This window comes from Hermetia illucens, chromosome 5 (assembly GCF_905115235.1).
Source record: "Hermetia illucens chromosome 5, iHerIll2.2.curated.20191125, whole genome shotgun sequence".
NCBI lineage: Eukaryota > Metazoa > Arthropoda > Insecta > Diptera > Stratiomyidae > Hermetia > Hermetia illucens.
Genome location: NC_051853.1, coordinates 62,452,087 through 62,479,827, shown reverse-complemented (window position 1 = coordinate 62,479,827; position 27,741 = coordinate 62,452,087). Strand labels below are relative to the sequence as shown.

At 43.7% G+C, this 27,741-nt stretch overlaps 2 protein-coding genes across 2 annotated transcripts in view; one reads left to right on the top strand and one right to left on the bottom strand.

Moving 5' to 3' along the window:
* Positions 1–999: 999 nt before the first annotated feature.
* LOC119656793 (protein MAK16 homolog) overlaps positions 1,000–27,741 on the bottom strand; it is a 53,624-nt gene continuing 26,882 nt past the window's right edge. The window contains exons 5-6 of the mRNA XM_038063401.1: positions 24,235–24,436; positions 1,000–1,346 (exon numbers count right to left, since the gene is read on the bottom strand). Of these exons, the coding sequence (XP_037919329.1) occupies positions 24,239–24,436 (198 nt within the window). The 3' untranslated portion in view covers positions 1,000–1,346; positions 24,235–24,238. The remainder of the gene's footprint in view (positions 1,347–24,234; positions 24,437–27,741) is intronic.
* LOC119656794 (enhancer of rudimentary homolog) lies at positions 7,476–8,611 on the top strand. The gene is made up of 2 exons (XM_038063402.1): positions 7,476–7,588; positions 7,719–8,611. The coding sequence occupies exon 2, from the start codon at positions 7,834–7,836 to the stop codon at positions 8,143–8,145; it is 312 nt and encodes a 103-aa protein (XP_037919330.1). The 5' UTR covers positions 7,476–7,588; positions 7,719–7,833; the 3' UTR covers positions 8,146–8,611.

Below are 27,741 nucleotides of genomic sequence, written 5' to 3'. Positions count from 1 at the left end.
CTCTAAGGTTCTGGGTGTTGACTACCTATAAAAGACAATGAATGGCGTCTTGCGGTAATGGAGGCGAAGATGTTGCGTTGAACTAGTGGCGTAACACGTTTTAGTCACATCCGAAATGAGGATATTCGAGATCAATATTGGGTTGCACCGATCGTGGAAAAATTGCGAGAGAGACGTCTTCGATGGTATAGTCACATAATTCCCGCTAACTTCATTTCACTTGCAAAGATTGGTCTGAACATGGAAGTCGATGGTAAACGACCAAAAGGCCGGCTGAAACAACGGTGGCTTCATACGCTGGATGGGGATTTAAAAGCCTCGAGATTGAATCCAGATCAGGCATTTGATAGAGCCAAATTCACGACGAGCCGACCGAACATGGAAATGTAGATTCGCAAAACTGGATCATGTGCTGGCTACTCAACCCTTCCTTGGGTGGTGACCTAGTTGAGGCATGGTGAGCGAAAGCAAATGTAGGGATTTTTTGTGTATTGGATTGCAGCCTTCCAACATGTGGGACTGTGAGGCATATCTCCAGGTTCGCCAACAATGACTCGTAGAGCAATTATGGTTTCTAGCACTTGCTTATAGCATGAGCGTAACGCTATTTGTGCCGCATCGGATGCGGTTATCCTTTATTGAAAATGTGTAAATGTTTCAGGGCAAGAGATTCGACCTCCAATTCCAAAGACGAAAACTGGGAGCACATTATCTAGTACCCGAAGAAATTTCATTGATGATTATAGATGATCTCTTGATGGATCCCGGCAAAAAACCAGGCTCTCTGGAGTTCCTTACTAAGGTAGGCCTAGACCGGATACCGGTTGTTGCGCCGTTGGTGACGATAATGACCGTTCCCCCAAAGAATTCACTTCGGAATCGCCACATTTTGTTTCTTATAAAAAACCTTAGTACCAAGAAGAGTGTAAAGAAGCAAGCAGAAGCGGAAGAAGAGTGAACAGAAAGTGTGGATAAGGAGGTTAAAGCAAATCAATGAACTCTATTTACAGTTTCAATTCTTTATTTACAACTTAGCGGTAACATTCCAATTTCGTAGTCTCCAGTGTCTTAGCATTCCAGCCGTGTCTGTACGTCCGAGAAGCAATTCTCGAATTCCATTCCGGGACCCGGAGAAAATTAAAAGCGTGCGTGCCATCACCAAAATAACTGGTCGAGCTTGAAGCGTCTACTCACCTTGGCAAGGACGAGCGCCGGTACGCCAGCGATCTGACGTTCGACTCCGGGCAGGCCACCGCATCCTCCGGAGCCACCCTGTCTGTACCGCGGAGATCCCTGAAGGGGCCGGTGTAGAAGATGCACCTGAGTGCCCCGTGCTCAATGGGAATCTGGAAAGAGACAAACGAAAATTGCTACAGATAAGCATCGCAGAAAACGACAATAAAAAAAATAATCAAAACAAAAGAATGCTCACATCCATCATGACCGCGACAAGCCCGTTTTCGATCAAAGCGAATAAATCATTCCCAAATAATCTCAAATCTCAACAAAAACAACGGCAAAACGATTAAAAAAAAACAGTCTGAGTTCCGCCCGCAACCGACCGACCGTAATCACCTTCCGGCTCCCCGCCAGGCCTTATCGCGCTGCTCATTTCGCGCGCGATTTCGGGAGTTTCATTACGATCCGGTGCACGCTGTCTGCCCGGCGTCGAGGCGAGCGGCCGGTCCAAATGATATAATTTTCACGTTTATTTACTAGAGGAGAAAACATAAAACCCACGCCAAATTGCCGGCATTCCGGCGCTCACAGAAGTCCGAAAAGGCGTACGCCGCCACCGAATGGGACACGCAATGCACTCCCGTTGGCCGCGTACCGCGCGAGCACCACCTGAATGAATTTCTTACACGGAAGCCCTCGAACTGATTTATGACAAGTGCGAGGCGAACTGAAACCACGCGGGGAATTTCCCAAGAAATGCGGCGGAGGAAAGGGCTAAGCAATAAACCCGACACTTTGCAGTTTCAGTGGAAAAGTCGAGGAAAAATCACGCCAGGTAGATATCAGCTCGGTGCACGCGTGTTGACAAACAGATAAACGTCATAAAATGTCAGAATTCGCACGGCAGCAGACGGCGATGAGTCAACTGTCAAACGCTTCGATGAGGTAATTCTGGGAGGAGGGGTCAATGCCCCCAGGACTGTCCGGTGTGGTTCTAATCGGAAGTGGGATTTTGAGTTGCCAGTGCTACGAAGTCGGATTGTGGGATGGAGATTTTGTCTGGGATTGCGAGCAAGTATGTTAATCGCGAGGAGGTAATTGTTAACGGTAGTTTTTCTCAAGATTGTTTCCAATAGAATACCCGTCTATTTACTTCATATAACAGTTGTGAAGAGACTGATTAATTAAAGTAATTGACTACACCTATAATTTAGAGGGTGTTTCTAATAATAAAACCACGCTCAAAAGAAAAACTCAAAAATTCACAAAAACTGAGGGCGCGCGATTAACTTTGAAGAGGGTCTCTTAGTTTCCATCGTTCAAAAAGCTCTTTCTCTGGCTTCCAGAGGAGGAACGTAATGACGATGAGGCTCTACATCAACTTGGTATCTACAACAACCTCAACACCTCCACCTGGACCCTGCTAAGCAGCAAAGTAAGAGAGAGAGAGAGGCGATAGGCCGAAACCTGGAAAGCATTTATATTTCTCATACATGAAACATGGGTTCTTGCTACTTATTGTCTTTACGAATTTCCTAGTAGAACATTTCTTAAAGCTACCCAATATATCAAAATGAGGCGGTCAGGGGGTAGTATAGATCTCAAGGCGAAACGTGGATTGGTACCCACCATGGATCACAAAACCTGGGAACGCCTGCTGAACCAACATCAACAGCATTACTACCAAACCCTATCTCCACCTCCACGTGGTAATCGCTGGGAGTTCTTTCTTAAAAACTGCAAACGGGGAAGGACGGGGAACGGGACAAATTGTACCAACTAGTCCTCCAAGTTGAGGGTTGGGTGGGGCTGACAAGCCGAAGCCACGAAAGGAGTCTCGGACAGGATGGAGTTTACAATGGCGAACCCAGCAACGAAAACGGAATAAATATTTACTCATTGCAAGGGATGCGTTGGACCGGAACGGTTTTCCTGGAGAAGAGTCACTACACCATATATTATAGTGGTCATCCAGTAAACCATGTGCTCGGAAAAGGTTTCCTAGTCAGCCAAAAAATGGAACCTGCTGTTATCGGCTTTGAAAACATAAGCGAACGGCTATTAACTCTGCGTTTGCGTGGCAAATTTAGAAATACGGCTCCTCCACCGGTCGAGTTTTATCTTCTTAGCAACGAGAAGGGCCCGAACGTAATGGGTAACACGGTTCCACCTGTAAGCAGTCCTCAGCATCTCTTCGACAATATTGTCTGGAGAGAGATCCCCTGTGTTTAAATAGAGCTGCTGACGAACCCCATCCCACTTTCCACAAGAAAAAAAGTGTGGTGGGCGTCATCCACAACTCCATTGCAAAACACACAATCCGAAGAACGCGCCTTTCCAATCTTGTGCAGGTAAGACTAGAAACCACCATGCCCACTTAAAAATTGAGCACGTGTTGATCGAACACCACCTCCTCTCAGCCTTGATAAATGTGAGAATACATAGGGGGGGGGGGGGGGCGAAGGGTACAATATAGGCTCGGATCCCTATCTCGTTAGCATAGTACTCCGAGCTGGAGGTACAACACCGCATAAAATCCCCTCTGACAATCAGGTGACAGTTAATACTGAAGCCATCCCCCTATAAAGTGAAAATGGATGCCACAGTAACCGCCGCTAAAAAATGTCAAAGAATACGAGCACGCGCACAGACAGAAAAGGAAACTTGGGAGAACCAACAGGTCTGCAAACTAGAGAAGTACGGGGAGCAACCGCACCCAACGTGGAAGTTTTACCAACAAGTCAGCAAGATGAACCCTTATGCACTTCGATATTCATCCTGCCAAGTCAACCAGGGAATTCTGATTTCCGACAGAATGGGCATATTGGAGCGATGTCAATTCATTGGCTTCAAATGCGACCAACTACACCAAACATTTCGTCAACTGAAGCTCAAGGTGTGGAACAGTGAATCAATGCCTGACGACGAGCAACGAGGCATCATCTGTCCCATACACAAAAAGGGAGATTTCATACAGTGCAGTAATTATAGAGGTATCACGTTGTTGAGTACCATCTATAAGATATTGTCCGCTATCTTGCTAGGATGGATAGCTTCATAGAACATCATTGGCCCATACCAAAGAAGCTTCACTCCAGGCAAATCAGCAACAGATCAAACTTTCCTCTGAGCGGCAAACAATGGGAAAACTGTTAGAATATGGCCGTCAGTTGCACCATCTTTTCACGAGTGCAGGGACGTCTATGACCATGAGAGAATTCGGCATTCCGACGAAATACATAAGACTAACTAGGCTGACCCTGGCCCTGGCCTGTACAAGAACAGCGAGATCACTCTCCAGACTATTCGACAACAACAACGATGTTGACATTATGGGAAGTATAGCCTACAGTCTACTTTCATCCAGATCGAGTAGGCAACGGGAGATCTTGGGCTGCACATTAATGAAGGCAAGACGAAGTAAATGGTGGCAACGTCAGCGCCAACAACCAAAAAGCGAGCAACATCGAATCGCACTGATCAAATGAGAACAAAAACTAGAATAAATATAGAAGGCTACAAGTTTGAGACCGTTGAAAATTTCCTTATCTAGGGTCGAAATTTACAACCGATAACAGTTATGACGATGAAATCCGCGTACGGTTGTTGGCTACCAACAGAGCGTATTTCAGCTTACAAAAACGTCTCGCCATGAGGTCAAAGCCCTTACTGTACAAGACTACAACCTTGCCAGTCCTTATGTATTCCTCGGAGACCTGGGTTCTTAGAAAAAAAAATTGTGAACTCTTGGCCGCGTTTGAGAGAAGAATCCTCCAAGTAATTGTTTGCCCACTACACGAGGATAGATGATTCCCTAGCCTCTAACCGGCTCAACAGGTTGAGGTGGCCGAGTCACCTAATCCGTATGGGTGAGAATGATTCTGCCCGGAAAGTATATAAGGACAATTTCTTTCGTAGCAGACCCTGTCTCAGATGGGGCGCTGGTGTAGGTGAGGACGCTAGATAGCTTTTCGGGATATGGTGAATTGGTGGACCTAGGCGCAAAACCGAGATGTAATGTAAAGCAGACATAAACCGGATACCGGTTGTTGCGCCCTTGATGAGCAATATATCAAAATGAAATTCATGAGCGTATTAGCAGGATGTTAACGACCACAATTTCTGTTACGGAAGTTCTAATATCAAGATGAGACTATCAAAGCTACTAGAATATCTAGTAAGGGCCGAACTGTAGATCGTCAACCTGGATAGTGAACTCATTTTCTTCAATACAGTCAGTCGAGAGATGGCGGCTCTTGTCAAAGATTAGAGAGTATCGAACGATATCACGCTTCCAGACTACAAATACATTACCTTCCAGATGGGCATGGATCCATCTCCAGGACGACGCAGGAAATTGAACTGAATGCCCAAGTTACGATCCTTGGGAGACGCATTAAATCCATTGTTCGAAACAAGAAAATGGCCCAGCTGATCGCAACTAGCATGGGAAAACTTTTCGAAGGGATCTGCTCACTCAATACGCCAAAGAGAGATAAAACACCATCCTAGAACACAGATTTGGTAAAACAAAGGAAAACGACAAGAGTACTTCTCAACCGAGCTCTGAAGTCTGATTCTCCTGCTGAGTAAAAAGGGTCGAAAAACTTTAAAGAAGAGCATAAGCTCGGCTAAACCATCATCATAGATACGCTTTCGCGGAAATACTAACTCACTTTAGGCGACTTCGAAGTTGAAGCTGATCCTATTCAAAGAACGTGAAGCTCTCAAGGCAGCAGCCAAAATAGCTCCAAATATGTTTGCCGAAGCGTTCACCACATGCCTTTAAGAAGGAGCATTTCCTACGCAATGGAGAAATACAAATTAATTCTAGTCCCGAAGCCAAACAAACCTTTGGGGGAAGCTTCGTCCTACAGGCCGATATGCCTCCTAAATAATGCTGGCAAACTATTCAATCAAGTGCCTAAGACGGAGCGATGGCGTAGGTCAGGACGCCAGACAGCTTTTAGGGATATCGAATTGGTGGACCTCGGCACCGATGATGATGATGTGGAGGATGCAGCAACCAAGACATATAACATCGGAGCGCTGGTTGCGAGAATGCTACCAAATATAGGTGGCCCAAGGCCGAGCCGTCGACTCCTTATTTCGACGGTGATCAGTTCGATCCTATTGTATGCAGCCTCAGTATGGGCTATCACTGGAAAATATAGTAAATAAGAGAAAGGTTGGAGCTGCGTATCGCATAAGTGTGCTGCCAACATGTTGCGCTTACAGAGCAATATCCAACGAAGCAGCTTGCGTGATAGCAGGAATGGTCCCGGTTGAAATCCTGGCGAAAGAAATACAACGACTTCACGATGGAACGTACCTAACCGGAGAGTCTCCTGCCCGTCGGCGACAGTTCGCACGAGCTGAAACTGTCGCAAATGGCAAGTGGGACGAGTCACAAAAAGGCCGTTGGACTCATAAAATCATATGGGATATCCGGAAATGGATCGAGCGACCTCACAGCGAAGTAGGTTTCGACCTAACTCAATTATTGAGCGGACACGGAGGCTATCGAGCATATCTGTATCGATTTGGGCGTGTTGATTCGCCACATTGCCCAAAGTGTCCAAATATTCCAGAGGAACACGTCTTTTTTCACTGCCCCAGATTCGAAGCCCAAAGGGCTACATTAGAAGCTACAACCGGGGAACACTTAACACCCGAAAATATCATGGAACTTATGGTCAAAGCCTAAGGGATATGGACCGAAGTCGAAAAAGTGATTCCAGTCAATGGAAAGAAGCTTAGGCAGGAAGAAGTCATCCGAAAGAATGAACGCAAGAGGAACACGAATATTAACATGAGCGCAGAATAAATTCTGATCCAGCCCCGCGACGTAATATCAAATGGGAGTCCCGTGGGGAGAGTGGAAGGAGAAGGAATGGTTTTAGTGAGTGGGACTCCTACTCATAATCGTGTGGCAGGAGCCTGCGGTAGATCTTGAAGCTTTCCACCTTCCATCGGAAAAAAAGGCAGACAGAAAGACAAGCAAACAGATAGACATTAAACCGATTTTAATAAGGTTTTGTTTTGCAAACAAAACCTTAATGATGCGAGCAGCTTAAGTCTATCATTATAAAATGTACAGTCAGAAATCACTGGACTCTTAAACTTAATTTTCATGAAATTATTTTCTTATGTCTACCTCTTTTATAAACATGACAACGGTAAAAACCGAAAAGAAAATTCATATAATCAACAATTTATTTAAATTATTCATTTTTCTACGCCACACCATCTTTTCTACCGAAATACTAGATGGCACTGCCAACCGACTATTCACAAACGTCGAAGCCGAAAGCTGAGTACAGTGTTTTTATACCCCAACGAAGTTTCGCTCTGCGGGAACAAGTACGTCCGCTCGGTCAACAGTTCAGTTCATATCAGAAGCATTAAGGTAATTCCTACAACTTCTCACGCACGCATTATTCCAAGACGGTTCATAAATCGAAAAACTAGTCAATATCTGCGAGTTGTCAGAACTAACCTCTTTGCGTCATTTTGACTTTTTACCCCTACATTTTCAGCTGTCCGCTATCGGCACATCGTTCGCGAACGTAAACAACAATCACGTCAACTATCGCTGCTGCGACTTTTCTATAATAATCCCAACGCCTTCCGCACAGTTCGTGTTTACACAAAATGTCTCACACAATTCTCCTAGTTCAGCCGGGAATCCGTCCGGAGACGCGAACGTACAGTGACTACGAGAGCGTGAACGAGTGCATGGAGGGTGTTTGCAAGATCTACGAGGAGCACCTGAAGCGCCGCAACCCCAACACGCCAACAATCACCTACGACATTAGCCAGCTCTTCGATTTCGTCGACCAGCTGGCCGACATCAGTTGCTTAGTGTACCAGAAGTCCACCAACACGTACGCGCCATACAACAAGGAGTGGATCAAGGAGAAGATTTACGTTTTGCTAAGGCAGGCAGCGGGCAGCACAGATTGAGCGCCGGCCCGGCCGGAAGAACTTTGCATTTAGGGAATAGGAGAGATCTGATCTGGTTCGCAGGGGATAATGGGGTGAGGGAGGACTGTATCTGGTAACACAACAGTTTTCAAAACGATTTCATGTGGTAAAGTTTCTTTTCGCGTAATTGTCGACGTTGAGGTTGCGTCCTCTTGAAAAATCTGCTGGGCAGATCTCCCAACAGTCATCTCAATTTCAGTTCCATAAGCGCATCTTCAAATCAAGGTTGAAGGAAGCTATTTCTTTAGAAACAATCTATAAATGCGAATTTTCCATCTAGAACTCGTTAACTATCAGGTACAGCGTCCCCGCCTCACTCTATCTCTCCCCCTGCGAACTGCACATTTGTTTCTATAAATTACTAACAAATGAATTAAAAATGAAATTCACGAGCGAAGCCAAACCAAAAGAGATCCAACCACGACTTCATGGATCGTTCCATGGCGAGAACGGAGTATTTTGTTTCTTTTGTTTTCTTTATCGTTTCAATCGGAATTGTCAGTTGATTTTTACTCGAAGATTCTTTTATGTTCGTAATTCTAAAATTTAATCTATTTGGGTCGCGAGGACGTTGCAGATGTCGATAGAATTCTTCGTCTCCTTGTTAAGAGGATGAAATAGTTTTAAGTTACATTTAGGTTGCAATAGACCTTGCGATTGCTATGTAAATTATTTTCTAGGGAATAAAATATAAATAAAGATTTTTGAATTAACACTGATGGTTTCATTTTAATTGGTATTCCGTGAGTTGGTTGCAGAGCGGAAGAGCAGCGGTAAAACGGGGAGAACTAAGCTAAAATTCTTCGTAGCCCCGCAGCGGAGAGTACCATTCAAATTTCTAGAACGTTAGAGAAGTTTATGGAGAAATTCTGTCAGATATTCACTTACTAATATCTTCTTTCCCAGCGGAGACAAGGAAAAGTAGCTTAATACGTCAGCGTGTTGGCGTGTAGTAGTCACAAACGAGGACGAAATTGCGATTTCCCCTTGCTTACTTTTTCTTAAATTGCTATCTAAAGATCGTCACTAATCTTACAACTGATGCCGGTTTGTTTTTCTCATATCTTGTTCTGGTAAAATCTATCTACGGTAACCCTACTAGTCCCGAAAAGTAGATCCTTTTACCAATGTACGCATGAGCTGGGGGAGAGACACAGCCTTTTTAAAGTGGCTATTCTGACATAATATCTGCTTATACATTACGTGCTAGGTTAAAATGGGGCAAACGCCCCCTCAAATATTCTAATAAAAGAAATAAACAAAACCTTCCATATCTGAAGCATGCAGCTTCCTGTTTCCCGATTTATTTTATAGAGGTGGAAAGCTTTTGATGCATGATGTGTGGGACTCTCACCCACTATGCCCTCTGGAACTATCTATAGACATTACAAGCGACTTAGTTTAGTGGGAAGAGCCGTAGCTTCAAGCACTTAGGAATTTGTTAGACCCATTGTACTATCCTCAGAAATTGCCTGCTCAATGATCTCCCGCTTTTGGTGTTCGCAGGCTCTTGCGAATCTGAGAACATTTTCCAGAGGCAGAGTGCGCACACCTTGATGCTCACCCTGCCGAAACAAAGAGGGAAATCTGATTTCCGACAGAATGGGCATATTGGAGCGATGGGTTGAGTACTTTGATGAACTACTGAACAACCAGAACATCGGCGAGTTGAAGGTCCCGCCAACTGAAGACGACGGACAAATACTGCCACCACCAAGTTTAGGAGAAACAGTTCGTGCAATTCATCGGCTAAAAAATCATAAGTAGCTAGGAGCCGATGGAATTACAGCCGAATTGGTTAGATATGGAGACGACTAGTTACACCAAGTGGTTTATCAACTTGTGCTCAAGGTATGGGACAGTGAATCAATGCCTGACGATTGACAACGAGGCATTATCTGTCTCATACATAAAAAGGGAGATATCACACAGTGTAGCAATTATAGAGGTATCACGTTGCTGAGTACCATCTATAAGATATTCTCCTCTATCTTGCTAGGCCGGATAGCCTCAAACGCTCAGAACATCATTGGCCCATACCAAAGGGGCTTCACTCCAGGCAAATCAACAACAGATCAGATTTTCTCTCTGCGGCAAGCGATGGAAAAACTGTTGGAATATGGACAACAGTTGTACCTTTATGTAGGCATAGCCAGGGTAAAACTGTAAACGGCCATGAGAGAATTCGGTATCCCAACGAAATTGATAAGACTGACTAGACTGATCCTGACCAATGTGCGAGGCCAGATAAAAGCAGCAGGATCACTCTCAAGACCATCCGACATCAACAACAGTCTATGACAAGGGAATGCCCTATCATGCGTCCCCTTTAACGTGGCCCTCGAGAAAGTGATCCGTGATGCTGATGTAAATGCAAGAGGTACGATCCTCTTTAAGTCCACCCAACTACTGGCCTATGCTGACGATATCATGGGAAAAACGACCCGAGACGTACAAACTGCCTTCATTCAGATCGAGCAGGCGGCGAGGGAGAGGCCGTACATCAATAAAGGCAAGACAAAATATATGGTGGCAACGTCAGCACCGAAGACGAACCAACCAACAACATCAAACCGCACTGGTCAAACAGGAAGAATAAGGATAGGAGAATACAACTGTGAGACCGTTGACAATTTCTTTTATCTAGGGTCGAAAATCACAACCGATAACAGCTACGATGATGAAATCCGCGCACGGTTGTTGTCAGCCAACAGAAATAATATAATATTTCAGCTTACAAAACCTGTTCCGCTCGAAACGTCTCACCATAGGATCAAAGCTCTTACCATACAAGACTATGATCTTACCAGTCCTCATGTATTCTTGGGAAACTTGAGTTCTTAGCAAGAAAAATTGCGAACTCTTGACCGCGTTCGAGAAAAGAATCCTCCGAAGAATTTTTGAGGATGAACGATTCCGTAGCCTACACAATGACGAAATCTATGAGCAATACCATGACTGTCCGGTTGTGGATAAAATCCGGCTCCATAGGTTACGGTGGGCGGGTCACTTAATCCGTATGGATGAGGATGATCCCACCCGGAAAGTCTATAAAGGCAATATCTATGGTATAAAAAGAAGACGAGGCAGACCCTGCCTAAGATGAAGCGATGGCGTAGGTCAGGACGCCAGACAGCTTTTAGGGATATCGAATTGGTGGACCACGGCGCAAAACCGGGATGTCTGGAGTTCCTTATTAAGGCAGGCCTAGACTGGATACCGGTTGTTGCGCCGTTGATGATGATGAGAGTGCACAGAATCTCCGTTGAAGAGGTGTCTTCGTTTGAGATCTGCGGACATCGGGTAGTTGCATATGAAGTGCAGGGCCATCCCCTCCTGCTCCTTCTCCAATTGGCAGCATATAGCGACCACCTAAATTTTATCATGTGGTGGTTTGAGCCCTACTAGAGTTTTCATATCCCACTTCTGCCCGCAAGAATTCAAATCTCTCCACTCGGCTCTCCTGGACGCCAAAGGCGAACACAGAGGATCCACCCCTGCTTTCATTCCCCTCAGGTGGTCCGTAGATTCCACGTTATAGTTTGCGAGGACGAATTCTCCAGGATCGTTCTCGGTTCCGTGGACGACTGGGTAGTCATCAAGAATGGGGAACCTCAGACAAACAGCCAACCTTTTCTGCTCCGTATAAACGGAGAGTGCTTGGAGCCACTGGAAAAGGTAAACTGTAAAGTGCGGTTCGGAGTCAGGAACGCAAAGGGGAAAGTGTTCCGCTCTGCAAAACTAGATGACGACCTAGATCCAATCGACGCCACCAACGAACTGTTGGAGGAGGTGAGGATCGACGGGGACTGAGTAACTCGCACGCAAACAGGTCATGCTGAGGGTACCGCAGATAAATCTGCTGCACTCAAAGTGCCCCTCTTCCAATTTTTATTCCTCTGCACAGGAGACACTGATCAAGTCAAACCTAAAGCATGTATCCTCGCGAAGAAGAATCGCGAGCGGGCGGGGCAGAAAACGCGTATATTACTCGGCTTACATGGCGCACGGCCAATCAGCTCCGCTAGAAGAACTACAACATTTGACGAGAACCATAGCAACAAAGAAGACCAACATGTTGATAGGCTGTGACACCAATGCAAGGCTCTGGGGCAGCTCGGAAATCAACGAGAGAGGTGAGTCATTCTTTGATTTTATTATTACTACAAAAGTATCGGTGTGTAACAGGGGTGCCAAACCCTTCAGAGGCCCCAGAGGATCAACTGGAGAAAGTTTGACCAAGCAAATTGGCAAGATTGGCCGACAGAAGAACTGGAATCAAAAGTCTGGGTTCTGGAAGGGCTTTCGATACTACCTTTAAATTCTCATACAGCAAGAAAACACTGCCACCGTAGTGGAAAGAAGATCTCTCCAGCCTCAGGAAGCTGTACAGGGAAATCTTTAAGATCTGCTACAGGCATTAATATTGGCAGCCATACAAGGACTGTCTGAAGAAGTACAAGTCGGTCATCAAGACCGCCAAGAGGCGGTCTTGGTTGGACTATTGTCAGAACATCGAAAGCACCAGCGAATCAGCGAGGCTCAGTAAGATTCTGTCCAAGGTACATGGGAGCCCAAACTTTCTTAAAAAGTCGGAAGGCTTTCGGACGGAATCTTCTAGTCAAATCTTGGAGCTGCTAGTTTAGACGCACTTTCCGGTCAGTCAGATGGACTGTGAGTGAGAGTCTTGCTTGGAGGGTTTTACAAACACGATTTTCTACCATATATTTACTAATATCTTGGGCATGCGTAGTAATTTTTCCAGCTCGATAGCATAGTTCATTATTGAAATGCAGGCCAACTTATACACCCATCTCCAAGAACAGGTGTTTTTCTGCTACTACGCTAGAAGGCGCTGTGATCATCTAAAAGAAAAAATGTAAAGTGCATTTTAACGTGCGGATTGAATCACAGTCCGCAAACTAGGATTATCAAAAAATATTGAAAGCAAAATTTTTGGTGTTTTGTTAAACTTTTTTTGTGAATTTTCGTGGTTTTCAGGGCAGAGGTGAGGCAGCGTCTGACGATTTGCCTCTTCCCTGGTAAGAAACCGTAAAGCCGCCATCGCTTCACTTTTTTTGAACCCTTTCCTGCTGTTCTGTAGCATGACTGGCTTTATGCTATCTGGGCATATAGCCCTATAGCCCAACCGATCTTATCCTCGGTAATTTCCGATTTGATATCGTAAACCCTTCAAGCAAGACTCTCATTCACTGTTCCTCTCGCTAGCCAGAAAGTGCGTTTGAACTAGCAGCTCCAAGGTTTCACTAGAAGATTCCGTCCAAGAGCCTTCCGACTTTTTAAGAAACGATGGCCTCTTGGCGGTCTTGATGGCCGGCTTGTACTTCTTCAAGCAGTCCTTGTATGGCTGCCAATATTTATGCCTGTAGCAGATGTTAAAGATTTCTCTGGTCAGCTTCCTGAGGCTGGAGAGATCTTCATTCCACTACGGTGGCAGTGTCTTTTTGCTGTACTTAGTAGGGCACTAGACTTTAAAGGCGGTATCGAAAGCCTTTTCCAGAGCCCCGACCTTTGACTCCAGTTCGTCTGTCGTGCCAATCTTACCAACTTCCGCACTGGAGAGTTTGTTCTTAATTACTTGATCAAACTTTCTCCAGTCGATCCTCCTGAGGTCTCTGAAGAGTTTGGAGACCTCTGCGGCGGGATCTAAACTGACTGAAAAGTATCTAACTGTGATCAGAGAAAAATCTCTGGTCAGACACTCTTCAATCTTTGTCGGTTTTTAAGGTGATATCAAGGACCTCCTCGCAACCGTCACAGTTTTCCGAGCAGGGGAAATGGAAGGTTGGTGTACTGCCCCTGTTACACACCTATACGTTTGGAGTAATAATAAAAGCAGAGAATTATTCACCTCTCTCGTTGATTTTCGAGCTGCCCCAGATCCCCTATCAACAGGCCCGGCCTCAACACTGGTCCACATGTCCGACGCTAGTTTGCTGCTTGCAGAATTACCATCCGCCGTGATATTTAGCGAGGTTTTTTCATCCCGCTCGTCGACAGTACCGGCTTCCTTATTCTTAGCAATCTTGCTGAGAGTATGCATAGCCTTCTGGTACTGGCTCTTGAGCAGGACACCAGTGGACCTTCGCTTCTTAGTCAGTTTCCGGCAACCTACGTTCTTGTCGGTTTTCACTTTCGAGGAATCCCTGGACGTCGAGGGTTTCGGGTTAGAAGTACTATGTCTGGTACTCGTTATACCAATTTTGATGGCAGTGGATTCCAGGCTGGAAGCTACTAGTCCGTCTGCCGCCTCGCTCCGGTAGGTCCCTGCGGTTGATTTCAGCATAGCGGTGCTACGACTGGCATCGAGTGTACTGCTCTCGGCAGCTACTGTCTCCTGGCTGGATACCAGTAGCTTGTCTTCCGATGATGCGCCTGGCATCACCCCCTCTTCTTCTATCGTCGTTTTTTTACAGTTTAAAAATTGAGTCCATGTCTTGGTCCCATGAGTAGTCCAGAAAGAATATCCACCCTGGTTGGCCCGGCCACCAGGGTAAGGGTCTTATTTGAAACTGAAGATGCCCAAGGTAATCAGAGTTCGCATACTAAAGACCAAGCTCCCCATTGGCCACGCAGCCCTCGGCGTATGTTGTTCCACCTTGGCTTAGGGTCCTATTAGCACGTTCTCCAGTGCGGGGAGGGCCAGTCCATCCCCCCGCCAGATCTACTTGCCCCCAGCACATGGTGCTCAGAGGTGGCCGTGATGCAGTAGGCGAATGCTCCAAAGGCCTAATCAGGGCGATCAGACCCAAGTCTGCACGGGGACTTATCTGAAGTGGCAAATTGGTCACGAAACCTTACCAGGGGTATACTGGTACCATGGGAACCGGGATAGCTCCTGGACTCTCATACTTCGGGTGAACTCCCGCTCTATGTGAGTACAGCTCGGTTATTTGCGGTAGGCCCCCTAGTGGGAGTTTCATGGTGGTTGTGGTTATGCTCAAGTGAGAAGAGATCTTCGGGCCTCGGCGTGGTGTTGCGTTTCAACACGGGTACCGTACTCCTTAGTTCGGTAGAGACTTAGGTAGGTCTTGCATCCACCAGTATGAATGCTAAGCGATGCACTTTCTATAGACTGGTACCGTTGTTGCTTGTCTCAGCGGGGCTCTGATTGTGGTTACAAAATCAATCCGTGTCTTAAGAAAACCGTGGAATTAAGTCGCAAGACAGGTGCTCACGTTAAACCCTCAAGGACTAACTTAACTGCCCCTAGCACATGACCAGCAGACAAGCAGATCCTAGTCAGTTGGATGAACCTACTCCCAGCCCGGCCCTACACACTCTTGGCCCGTCTGAAGACAGTTTCCAGCGGCCACCACGAGGAGGTCGTGTGAGGACTTGCCGAATTATGCAACTTTAACCTGAAGCATAATCCGACCAAGCCGCCCATGCATGAATAGAAGTTAACTTCTAATTTCCATGCATGTTAGATTGTTTTCATCACCCTTCCCTCCCCAGGAAACCGTCAGTTCTCCCAATTATTTAGGGTCCCCCTTTATGTTTGAAGCGGCAGGAGGTGAACCATTAGGTTGGGGTGGGCCCCCGCAACGCCATCATTTCATCTGGTCCTCATGAAGAGGAAAGGAAGGCGGGTCCATTCGTCGCAAAGGTGCCAGAGTCAGCTCAGAACTAGTCCTTCCCCGTTCATCCCGCGCGCGTTAGCGTTTTTTTTGTGATTTTCTCCCCTCCCTTATTAGGCCGCTAAACAGTTTAGCTCTTTTGGTGAAGAAATGTTCGGTGGTAGCAATCCGCTTCGAGACTTTACGTCTCTATTAGAGTAGTTTAGCTCGGGTGACAGCTTTGGTGACCGTGTTGGTGCCAAGGTGATGCCACGTCTGCTCTCTACGTAACAGAGTTGGCGCCTAAGATGTGGCTGACTCACATCGTAACAAGGGTTCGCCATTGAGAACGATCTATCCTATTATTTAAATGCAGAGTTCACACGAATTCCGATGATAACGGAACTAATGCCAACAGGCGACATTTATTATCGAAGGTTGCATGGCATATCCACATTTCATTCAATCGTGCTTCTATTTTTGTAACCTGGGGCTCTCTCATTAATATCAGCGCGAAGATTCGCCAAAACACATAGAAGTCCAAATTAATGGAAAATGTTCCGTAGCTAATTTTGCAAGCACAAAGACCCTGGATTTCATAGAGACAACAACCAAAAGAGCTTGTTAACGAAATCCGTAAATTTACCCAGTTTGTATTTATGCATTTAAAACTGTAGTAAAAGATATGAATATACTAGTTAAATCGAAATTATCTTCAGGGACGTAATAAGCCGCATCATCACCTAGCCAAATAGCAGAAGCAAAACTACTTTGTAATACACATCGGTATTCCGTGTCAATGTCGCACTATGAACCATGTCGCTTTCCGCAAATTATCCAACCTGTGATTTTTAATGTTTATCTGTTCTCATATGGCCATTAAGGTAAACACAATTCATCGTTTTTTTCGTGGCAAATACTCAGACTGCCATTATAGATACTTATTACAGCCACTGTCAAGCGACTTTTTATATAATGGCTTTTTATAGTTAACAATTTTGCATAGCATAAAATTGAAGGGTTGGAAAGTGCTTTGTAATTGAACCGTAGAGTGTGTAACTATAAATGAGGATTTATTGCTCGTAAGCTAATAACTATACAAACCTTTTTCATGCAAATAGAGAGAGTGGAAGTTTGGTGAATTTACTACCCTGAAAGCCAAAAAATCCTTAACTGCTTTGTATTCTTGTAAAAATAGACTAAATCAAATAGCTGTGCCATTCACCCAGTCGTTACTGCCAATAAAAGTTAAAGCACTGAGTTTAGATAAAACATGAAAATCCATTAAAGCGGATTCTTATCTATCTATTTAAAGATTGCCAAGGCTTCGGACGGGCTTTCGAGTTGCAGATTACAAACAGAATTCAAGTTGGATCTTAAATCAAAGCTAATCTACGTCAGTTAAAATTATATATTTCCTCAAAAGAATTATTCAGCACAATAGGTACGTATGTCCTCAGTTGAGAAGAATTACTACTAATTGCATGCAATTAGATTAAAAAAAACAATTAAATAGTTACTTTCAGAATATGTATACCCATGGAAGTGACCGACCACGCTCCCGCATGGTAGTCTCAAAAGACTTCCAGGCTAACTTGGTTAATGACCTATGTGATGGCGACACCACATCGGCTAAACTAACCATAAAAAGTCAACAGGGAGGCAAAGAGATACTATCGTGCGCTGCATATTTTCCCTATGACGCAGAAGACGTTCCCAGGGGACCATTCATCACAGTTATCCAATATGCAAAAAGTAGAGGCATTGGGGTAATAGCAGGATGTGATGTCAACGCTCACCACATATACTGGGGAAGCTCGAACATCAATGTAAAAGGATCGAGACTACTGGAGTATCTAGTAGGAACCGATTTGCAGATCCTTAATTTGGGTAATGAACCCACTTTCTTCAACGTGGTCAGGCAAGAGGTTATCGACATCACGGTGGCATCTCCTGATATCGCGGCTCTGATTGGAGAGTGGAGAGTATCAAACGATATCACACTCTCGGATCACAGACGCATTGATTTCCTAATGGGCATGAATCCACCTCCACCCACTCCATTTCGGAATCCGCGGAAAACAGATTGGGTGATGTATAAAATAGAATTGAGCGCCCAAGTCACGATCCCTGAGAAGCGCATCAAATCCATTGCTGGAATTGAAAAGACAACCCAGATGATCACAACAAGCGTGAAAGAAGCTTTCGAAGAAAGCTCTCCACTCAAGATGCCAGAGAAGGGTTAAATACCATGGTGAAATTCGGATTTGGCAAAACAGAGGAGAACGACAAGGATGCTCTTCAATCGTGCTCTGAAATGTGATTCAGGCGCTAGCTGAAATCGCTATAAAGAGGCAGAGAAGGCTCTAAAGAAGAGCATAAGATCGGCTAAACGATCGTCATGGAGACACTTTTGAGAAAAGACCTACTCTCTTGAGGCAACCTCAAAGCTGAAGCGGATTCTGGTTAAAGAACGTCGCAAGAAACTGGATTATTTACCTTTACAGAACGGGAGATACACAGAAAGCGATGAAGAAACAGCAAACCATTTGCTTGAAGTGCATTTCCCAGGCAGCATCCAAAATCTAATCTCGGGGCCAACAGGTGCATACAAAGTAATATCACTGGAGCGAGTAAAATGGGCATTTAACTCGTTCCATAGATACAAGTCTGCAGGTCCGGATGGCATCATTCCTGCGCTAGTAATAGAGGGAATGTTTGCCCTGGGTCCACATATTCGGAATATATATCGCTTATATTCCAAATAAGTGGCGTGATGTGAAGGTGATATTCATTCCCAAACCAGGGAAACCTACCTACAAAGACGCAAAAAGCTTCCGACTGATCAGTCTAACGTCCTTCCTGCTAAAAGGACTAGAAAGACTAGTAGATTGGTTCATAGGGGATATACACATTCCTAAGTGGCAACACGCCTACCAGAAAGGCAAATCCACGGAGGCAGCACTCCATGAACTTACGGCAAAAATTGAAAAGGCGATATTCGAAAAAGAATACGTCTTAGCCGTATTCATGGACATCGAAGGTGTCTTCAATTATGCCTCATTCGCGGCAGTTTGTGATGCGTCAAGACAGCATGGATTCGAATCGCTGCTAATCAGTTGGATCCTTCACATGTTAGAGTGGAGAAAAATCCACATATCGGTCGGCCAGAAGTCTATTGAAGCAGGGGCTGCCCACAGGGAGGGGTTCTCTCTCCACTGTTATGGCTCTTGGTAATGGATACCCTGCTGTGGTTCCTGGAGGACAAAAAAGTCTTCGCGCAAGTATTTGCGGACGACCTAGCAGTAATAACTACCGGCAAGTTTGCAGACACAGTATATGATCGCTTGAATGCAAGACCTGCAATGTACGGAGAATATTAGAGACCCTTTAAAACTGTTACAAAAACCCGTTTCTGACGAGACACTACTTATTGAATGTCGGCTTCCAGCCCTACGCGGAGAACAATTGTTGCGAAACCACGAAAGGGGCCTTGGACTGGATTTACTTTACGACAATGGACCAAAAGTTGCCCAGCAGGTACCCGATACCCTGTCCCAATATAAGGCTAATGACAGAGTGTTACGAGTAATGAGTTAGACAGGGACTGGTTTTCTGGAGAGGAGCCACTACACCATATATTATAGCGACAGTCCAGTAAACCATGAGTTCGGAGTAGGTTTCCTAGTCAGCCAAAAATTAAAGCTTCTTTTATCGGCTAAATATAAACGAAGGGCATTCTGGGCCTGCAAGCAAATTTCGAAATATAAGCTTCATTAGCGTTTATGCCCCTACAGGGGAGACTGGAAAATATACGAATGGAACCGGTATTCAAGCGATGCGTCGGCTCCCATCACTTGCGTAAAATTACCAATGACAACGGACTTCCAATTGTTCAAATAGCAGTGTCATCTATCAAGATGGAAGTACCTGGTTTGGGCAGAAAGAAGTACACAAACAAACGTGGATCTCCCCACACCCAATTGACCACGTGCTAATCGCAAGCCGCCACCTCTCAACCCTGATGAATGTGAGAACAATAAGGGGGGGGGGGGAGAGGCAATATAGACTCGGCTAACTATCTCAGGCAATATAGACTCGGATAACAACCTCAGGTGCGAATAACCACACCCCCACGAATCGCTTCTGACAATCAGGTAAGGGTAAACATGGAAGCCATTCATAACAAACACCTTCGTAACACCTATAAAGGAAAGGGGAAACCCGGATCACCGCAGCTATCAGACAGATAAAGATAAAGTATTATGAATTGATCTTCACGACTCTCTCTCTCTGGAGGTCGTTATTGTTTGTACGGCCATAAACGAATGGTTCGGTAATGATTGTACTCTAGCAGGGGAATGAAAAATGCTTCATGTCGGGCAATCAGCAATCTGAAAGAACACGGATATGGGCAGAGACTTACCATGAACTCTGTCGAGCGAAGAACCAATTTCTCAAATAGGAAAAAGAAACCTTGGAGAATCAACAAGTCTGTGCACTCGAAAAGTACAAGGGACGAACCGCACCAGGCGCGGAAGTTTACGAGAAAGTCAGCAGGATGGAGCTATTTATATCTCGATGCTCATCCTGTCGAAACAAGGAGGGAAATGTAATTTTCAACCGTATGGACATATTGAAGCCATGTATTGAGCACTTTGATAAATCGCTCAACAACCAGAATATCGGTGAGTTGGATTTTCGCCAACTGAAAACGATGGGCAAATGTTGACACCATCAAGTATAGAAGAAACAGTCCGTTCAATTCATCGTTTTAAAAAACCATAAGTCGCTAGGAGCCGATGGAATCACAGGCGAATTGTTTTAAAATGGAGGCGACGAAATCATCAACTGATGCTTATATAAGTCATATTAACGATCTTACAAATGAAATTAACATTTTAACAAATGAAATTAATGCTTCAACAAATGAAATGAACGCTTTAACAAACGAAATTAACGTTTCAAGAAATGAAAATAACGGTGTTTCAAGACAAATTAACTATTTTTCAAGACAAGCATCGATCTGTTAAGTGAAATTCATGGTCTGCCAAATGAGAATAACGGAAATAAAATACCAACCAATGATTACAAACCTTCTATGAGGCAGCTGAGCGGACACTCAAAGCCTGTCTCAAGTATGATATCAAAATCACACTTGGAGTCATGTAGGGACGGATCCCGTATCCAGGCAATACGTCGGCTCCCATAGCTTATATAGGGATATCAATGATAACGGACTGCGGATTATTCAGTTAGCAGTATCGCACGAAATGGTTGTTGGAAGTACCTGGTTTGCGCGGAAAGCGGTCCACAAACATACGTGGGCTTCTCCAGATGAGACCACTTTCAACCAAATTGACAACGTGTTGATCGAACGCCGCCACTTCTCAGCCTTGATGAATGTCAGAGCATATAAGGGGGCCCATATAGACGCGGACCACTATCTCGTTGGCATGGTGTTCCGAAATCGAATTGCAACACCACCTACAATCCCCTCTGACAATCAGGTGAGAGTTAACACTGAAGCCATCCACAACACAGCCCTCCGCGACACCTATAAGAGGGAAATGGATGCCGCAATAACCGCAGTCAACAGACGTCCTGAAGCTGAAGCATCAACAAATGATCTTCGCAACCACCTGAAGAACGTTATCATTGATACGGCCACAAAGATACTTGGCCCCAGCCGTAAAAAAAGTCGGAACGGTTGGTTTGGCGATGAATGTAACCTAGCTACGGAACGGAAGAATGCCGCATACCGAGTAATGTTGCATTTTCAAAGAACGCGGGCACGCGCAGAGACTTATCACGAACTCCGTCGAGCGGAGAAAGAAAGTCTGGGAGAACCAACAAGTCTGTGAATTTTAAAAGTACAGCGAGCAACCGTACCAGGCGCGGGAGTTTTACCGACAAGTCAAAGGGATGAAGCCTTATACGCCTCGATGCTCATCTGGCGAGATAAAGACGCAAATCTGATTTCCGACAGAATGGGCATATTGGAGCGATGGGTTGAGTATTTTGATGAACTGCTCAACAACCAAAATATCGGCGAGTTGGAGGTCCTGCCAACTGAAGACGACAGAAAAATGCTGCCACCACCAAGTATAGAAGAAACAGTTCGTGCAATTCATCGGCTTAAAAATCATAAGTCGTCAGGAGCCGATGGATTTACATCCGAATTGGTTATATGTGGAGGCGCCCAATTACACCAAGTGGTTTATCAACTGATGCTCAAAGTATGACGACTGGCAACGGGGCATCATCTGTCTCATACATAAAAAGGGGGATATCACACAGTGCAACAATTATAGAGGTATCACATTGCTGAATACCATCTATAAGATATTCTTCACTATCTTGCTAGCCGGGATAGCCCCATACGCCCAGAACATCATTGGCCCATACCCAAGAGGCTTCACTCCAGACAAATCAGCAACAGATCAGATTTTTTCTCTGCGGCAAGCGATGGAAAAACCATTGGAATATGGACAACAGTTGCATCATCTATTCATCGACTTTAAAGCCGCCTATGATAACATAGCCAGGGTAAAACTGTACACGACCATGAGAGAATTCGGTATCCCGACGAAATTGATAAAACTGACTAGGCTGACCCTGACCAATGTGCGAGGCCAGATAAAAGCAGCGGGATCACTCTCGAGACCATTCGACATAAACAATGGTCTAAGACAAGGAGATGCCCTATCAAGCGATTCGTGATGCCGATGTAAATGTGGGAGGCGTCATCCTCTTCAAGTCCACCCAGCTACTGGCCTACGCTGACGGTATCGACATCATGGGAAGAACAACCCGAGATGTACAGTCTACCTTCATCCAAATTGAGCAGGCGAGATCTTGGGTTGCACATTAAGAACGAACAACATCGAATCGCACTGATCAAATGAAAACGATAAAGATAGGAGACTACGAATTTGAGACCGTTGAAAATTTCTCCTATCTAGGGTCGAAAATCACAACCAATAGCAGCTATGACGATTAAATCCGCGGACGGTTGTTGGCTCCCAACAGAGCCTATTTCAGCTTACAAAAACTGTTTCGCTCGAAACGTCTCACCATAGAGTCAAAGCCCTTACTGTACAAGACTATGATCTTGCCAGTCCTCATGTATTCCTCGGAAACTCCTTAGCAAGAAAAATTGCGAACTCTTGGCCGCGTTCGAGAGAAGAATCCTCCGAAGAATTTTTCGCCCCCTACATGGACGATTCCGTAGCCTGCATAACGACGAAAACTATAAGCGAAACCACAACCGTCTGGTTGTGGATAAAATCGGGCTCAATAGGTTAAGGTGGGCGGGTCACTTAATCCGTATGGATGAGGATGATCCAGCCCGGAAAGTCTATAAGGGCAATATCTATGGTAGAAAAAGAAGACGAGGCAGACCCTGCCTGAGATTGAGCAATGGCGTAGGTCAGGACGCCATACAGCTTTTATAGATATCGAGTTGGTGGACCCGGGCGCAAATCCGAGATATCTGGAGTTGCTTATTAAGGCAGGCCTAGACCGGATACCGGTTGTTGCGTCGTTGATGATGAATAAAATAAATATTTCTTTCAAAAAAACTAATAGATCTTGTAACCGATGAGCATTTGGATAATTGTTTGTCTCTACCGCAGACCCAACATGCAGATTTTGCAACGCGGACAACGAGACGACCTCTCATAACATATTATACTGCCCCGCCATACGATGGATGTATACAATTTGCGTAGTTACAAACCATGAAAAGAAGTTTGACCTAATCGAATATCTTTTGAGTCTAGCAAATAGGATGGGACTATCAGTTAAAAATGCAGCTCGATAGGTTGAAACAGTAAGCCACATAATAAGGTGAGAGACAGCAAAAATAACATCTCTTCGCCTTCCCAAACTAGCTAGTGTAACGCAAGAATATTTCCTTGTAGCTGTCAACGGTCACCTCCCAAGATCATGAGACCGCCCTATACCAAACGAAAGATTTGTAGACTCCTTGTTTTAGGTCTTAAGATAAAATAAGAAATCATCAGCACCTTTGATCTGCTTAATACAATAATTGCAGGAAAAAGTTTAAGCTTTAGTGGTCAATGTCTCCTTACCCCGGAAATTAGATTTTTTTCCTGCAAAACAAAGCAGTAAACCTTTAATCGCAATAATCAGTTCTACTTCACAATCTTCTGTTACACACGATTGCAGAAATAGTGCATATTATATAAGAATCTTAGACATTAAAACCCCAATAAAAGCAAACATTATGTTAAAATAACTTATCTCGCGAGCAGTTGTGGAAACATTTATACCAAACCAAATCTAGCATTAAAAGTGAACAATGCGCAGGTTCCAGCGTTTTCCCATCAAAATACAAATATCCCATATGCATCAAATGTTGTCTTTTATTAATGCAATAAACTTTTTTGAAACTTAACGTAAATTAAAACTTAAGTGTACACATTATTTTACAAAAATATTTCAATGTAAAAAGTTGGTCTACCTCCTCAGTGATGGACACTTTGCCGTGTTGAATTGGCCTCAGTCTCCACTTCATATTCAATCTCAACTTTCGGTTTCCGTAATTTTCTTCGCGGTTTCGTTGGTTTCTTGGGCGATTTGGAGGTGGATGCACTTGTGCCTGGTTTCGCTTCTTTGCCACTCGCGTCCTTCTTCGAACTTTTTGTCACTGTTGCACCAGCATCCTATTATGCACATAGATTAATAGAAAAAGCATTGTTAATATCAAATTGTTTAGGGAGTAATAAACGTGTGTTTTGGGGAAACTTAAATAAGCAGGGAAGCACCACACAATCACAAACCAAAGGGTCTCCTTCAGGGACTAAACATCTACTTCCATGTGACTCAAGCAGAGGGAAGTATGCATTTATGTACTTGATGTTGGGAATAACACTTTAACCAAGACGAAACTTCAGGGATTGATAGCGACACAATCTGATTTGTTATCACCACACATCGCAAAATCTAAAGGGTATCACCTGCCACCATTAAACATTTTCAACTGATAAATTTAAGCCAATTTTCTTTTCAATATCTCCTCTCATTGTGGTGCCACTTCGATTAGGTTTGATTTAGACCACCACATGGTTCAAATGATTTATTGAACACGAAATGATCCAACATTTTTATCACACTAATGGGCATTAAATATTCCGATATGAGTTACGTTAACCGGCTTTACGGCATATCGATCTTATATTCGTCTCGGCACTGATTTCGGTGAGTTACAACCTTCCTACCGGCAAGGAGGATGGACCAGATATCGGACCCGGTACTAGCAAGTAGATCATATCATTTATCGAAGACAATATATCCAGATCAATTAACAGACCGTAAAAATTACACCAACAAATCATAAACAATCCGGCATGCGGCCATAATAAAAAGAGACCTTGGCATTTACTATAATAGTAATTTCAAGATGCTCTCCGTAGTGATATTGACATGGTACAATTACTATCGACCTGGCTCTCAGATCGATCGATTCATTCGAATCGTAATCGTGTCCATATTTTCTTTGATTAGGTCAAGAGAATTTAGTTAATTAAAAAAAGCGCGCGCCGCTGCTTATCTTTTTTGAACATATCGCGAAAACGCGTCGTATCAACATCAACTACCGTAAATAACTAGACTAGTAGCCATGTATACTCCGGTAAGAATTTCATGTATGAATTGCAATTTGTATGCTTACAGTGATGCCCAAATAAATTTAGATAAAATGTCGTTGATGGCGGAAAGTGTAATTACCAGTGTATGCTTGTATGTGTCACAGGAATATTGTGAAGAGGCCGATCCTAGTGTCAATTTTCCTTCATAGAAAATTAAGAAACCTAAGTCCTACCTAACGATTTACATTTTTTTCAGAAACTAACGATTGTATCGACCTAACATGCCTCAAGCAAGATACCGTCCTACATTAACAATCGTAGATTTGATCTTTTTTCTCACTATGCTGGAAGTAAAATATCTCAGCATCGATTATAAAACAGCCAAACTTCTTCCGAGAAATCCTACGAAAGGAGAACCAACGGTGAGCAAATTTTTATATAAAATTTGTAACATAATTTTCAGATTTTTATCAACCGCGAAAAAAAAATCCATTGACAAATCTCCGGCACCTGGCGCAATGAATATAGAACTAAATTCTATGTGTTAGGCGAGAATAATAGACTGATCAACGGTTTCTTGATCTACAGGCTTTGCAAATCAAATTCAGAATCTTCCAAACTAAATTCAGAATTTTGCAAACTAATTTCAAGACTTTCCAAATTAACTTCATACTTTTCCAAACCAATTTCAGAATTTTTCATTTCAAATTCGGAGTTTTCCATTTCAAATTCAGATTTTTCCGTTTCAAAACCAGCATTTTCTATTCCAAATTCAGAATTTTTAAAAATTTTTTTAATTTTAAAGATAGAGGGATTAACGAAGAAGAATGGAGCTGGGATTCTTTGAAAAAAGTGTGAAAAGCTCACCAATTTTGTGCCATTTGTTTTATTGTATTCGATCTCAAGTTTTGCTCCCGTTTTTCATAACCGCTAGATATAAAATCGCGTACTTGCGACCACAATTAATTCCGCCGTTTCCTGTAGAACCTCAATAATGTCCACTGATAATTGAATTAAGAAATTTAAATTGTGGGGTTGTTAATTACTTTCAGACACTTACCCGAGGTAAGAAAAAAAGCGAAGAAAGCAGCTGCCTTAACTACTTTCATTGCTCTACTTTTTTATCGAAATTCTTTCCCCCAAAAATTATCTCATTCTTAGAGGGTTAAGTAGCAGGTCCGATGGTACATGCATTACATGCTGCAAAAATTGTGTTGCAATCCATTTTAAAGAATTTTTGATAGAATTGCAAGAAAACTGGAAAACACATAGTTACGTCAACTAAATTCTGCAGAGAAGGCTGTGCAGGCTTCTCTCACAGAATGTCCCTCCATCCTTACCCAGGCGTAAAAAGTTAGTATAACATTTTATAGTAAAATATTGAAAAAATTCTAAATTTGATTTTGGAATGGGAAAGTTCGAACTTCCAAAATGTAAAAATTCTGAAATGGGTTTGGAAAATTCAATCTGGCGAGTCTGATATAGTCTGATCGAAAGAGAGGATGAGGTGAGATATGGGGCAAATAATCCTTTAAATACATTTTCATCGAAAGATTCACTTTTATGACTTTATACCTAACCTACATTTTAGCAGGCATCGGATTGAAAATATGAGTTGGAAATACACAAAATGAGCATACCGAATGGATTATTGCCAACCACGATAGCAGAGCTATTTGACCAAACCGAAAACGTGCAGTTTTAACAAAGAAAACATCAACACATGCTTGCTTGCCTCTTTTGGGAACGTGAATCTCACCGCGTATGAATGTACGATATCCTTACGATAATTTTATGTTAAATAAAAAATTTCAGGCTAGTCAGATCATTTTTGGGGCAACCAGACAATTTCTGTATGTTGTGTGGAGTCTTTTTGTTTTAGTGGTAAGCTGGTAACGAAGGATAAAAATGAAGTCAACATGAACCTTCGTTACCAGCTAATTTGCTTTTTTTAGTTTGGACCAGCTCAAGGAAATAACGGGTGTATCATGTATTTTGGCACTAACTTCAAAAGCATGTCATTCGCAAACAAACAATCGATTTGAAAAATCCTTTTAATCGTACTTTATTCTGTTCATGATTCGTCGAAAAATACATTTATAGTACACTTAGTGGACCATGGTCCTCGATTTTTCGTAGTGTGGAGCGAATGTTCCGAATCAGGTTTTGGCGGACCGATGGATCGATTTCCTTCAACTTTCTCTTGATTCGATAAATCAAATGTTGCTCGTTTCGAACCTCCCAGCCACCGACGTAGACCATACGCTTGAGAACTGCCCAAAAATTTTCGATTGGACGTGCCTGAGGTACGTTTGGGGGATTGTCCTTTTTCGGCACAAATGGTATATTTTGCTCAGTCAGCCAATTCAATGTTTTTTTTG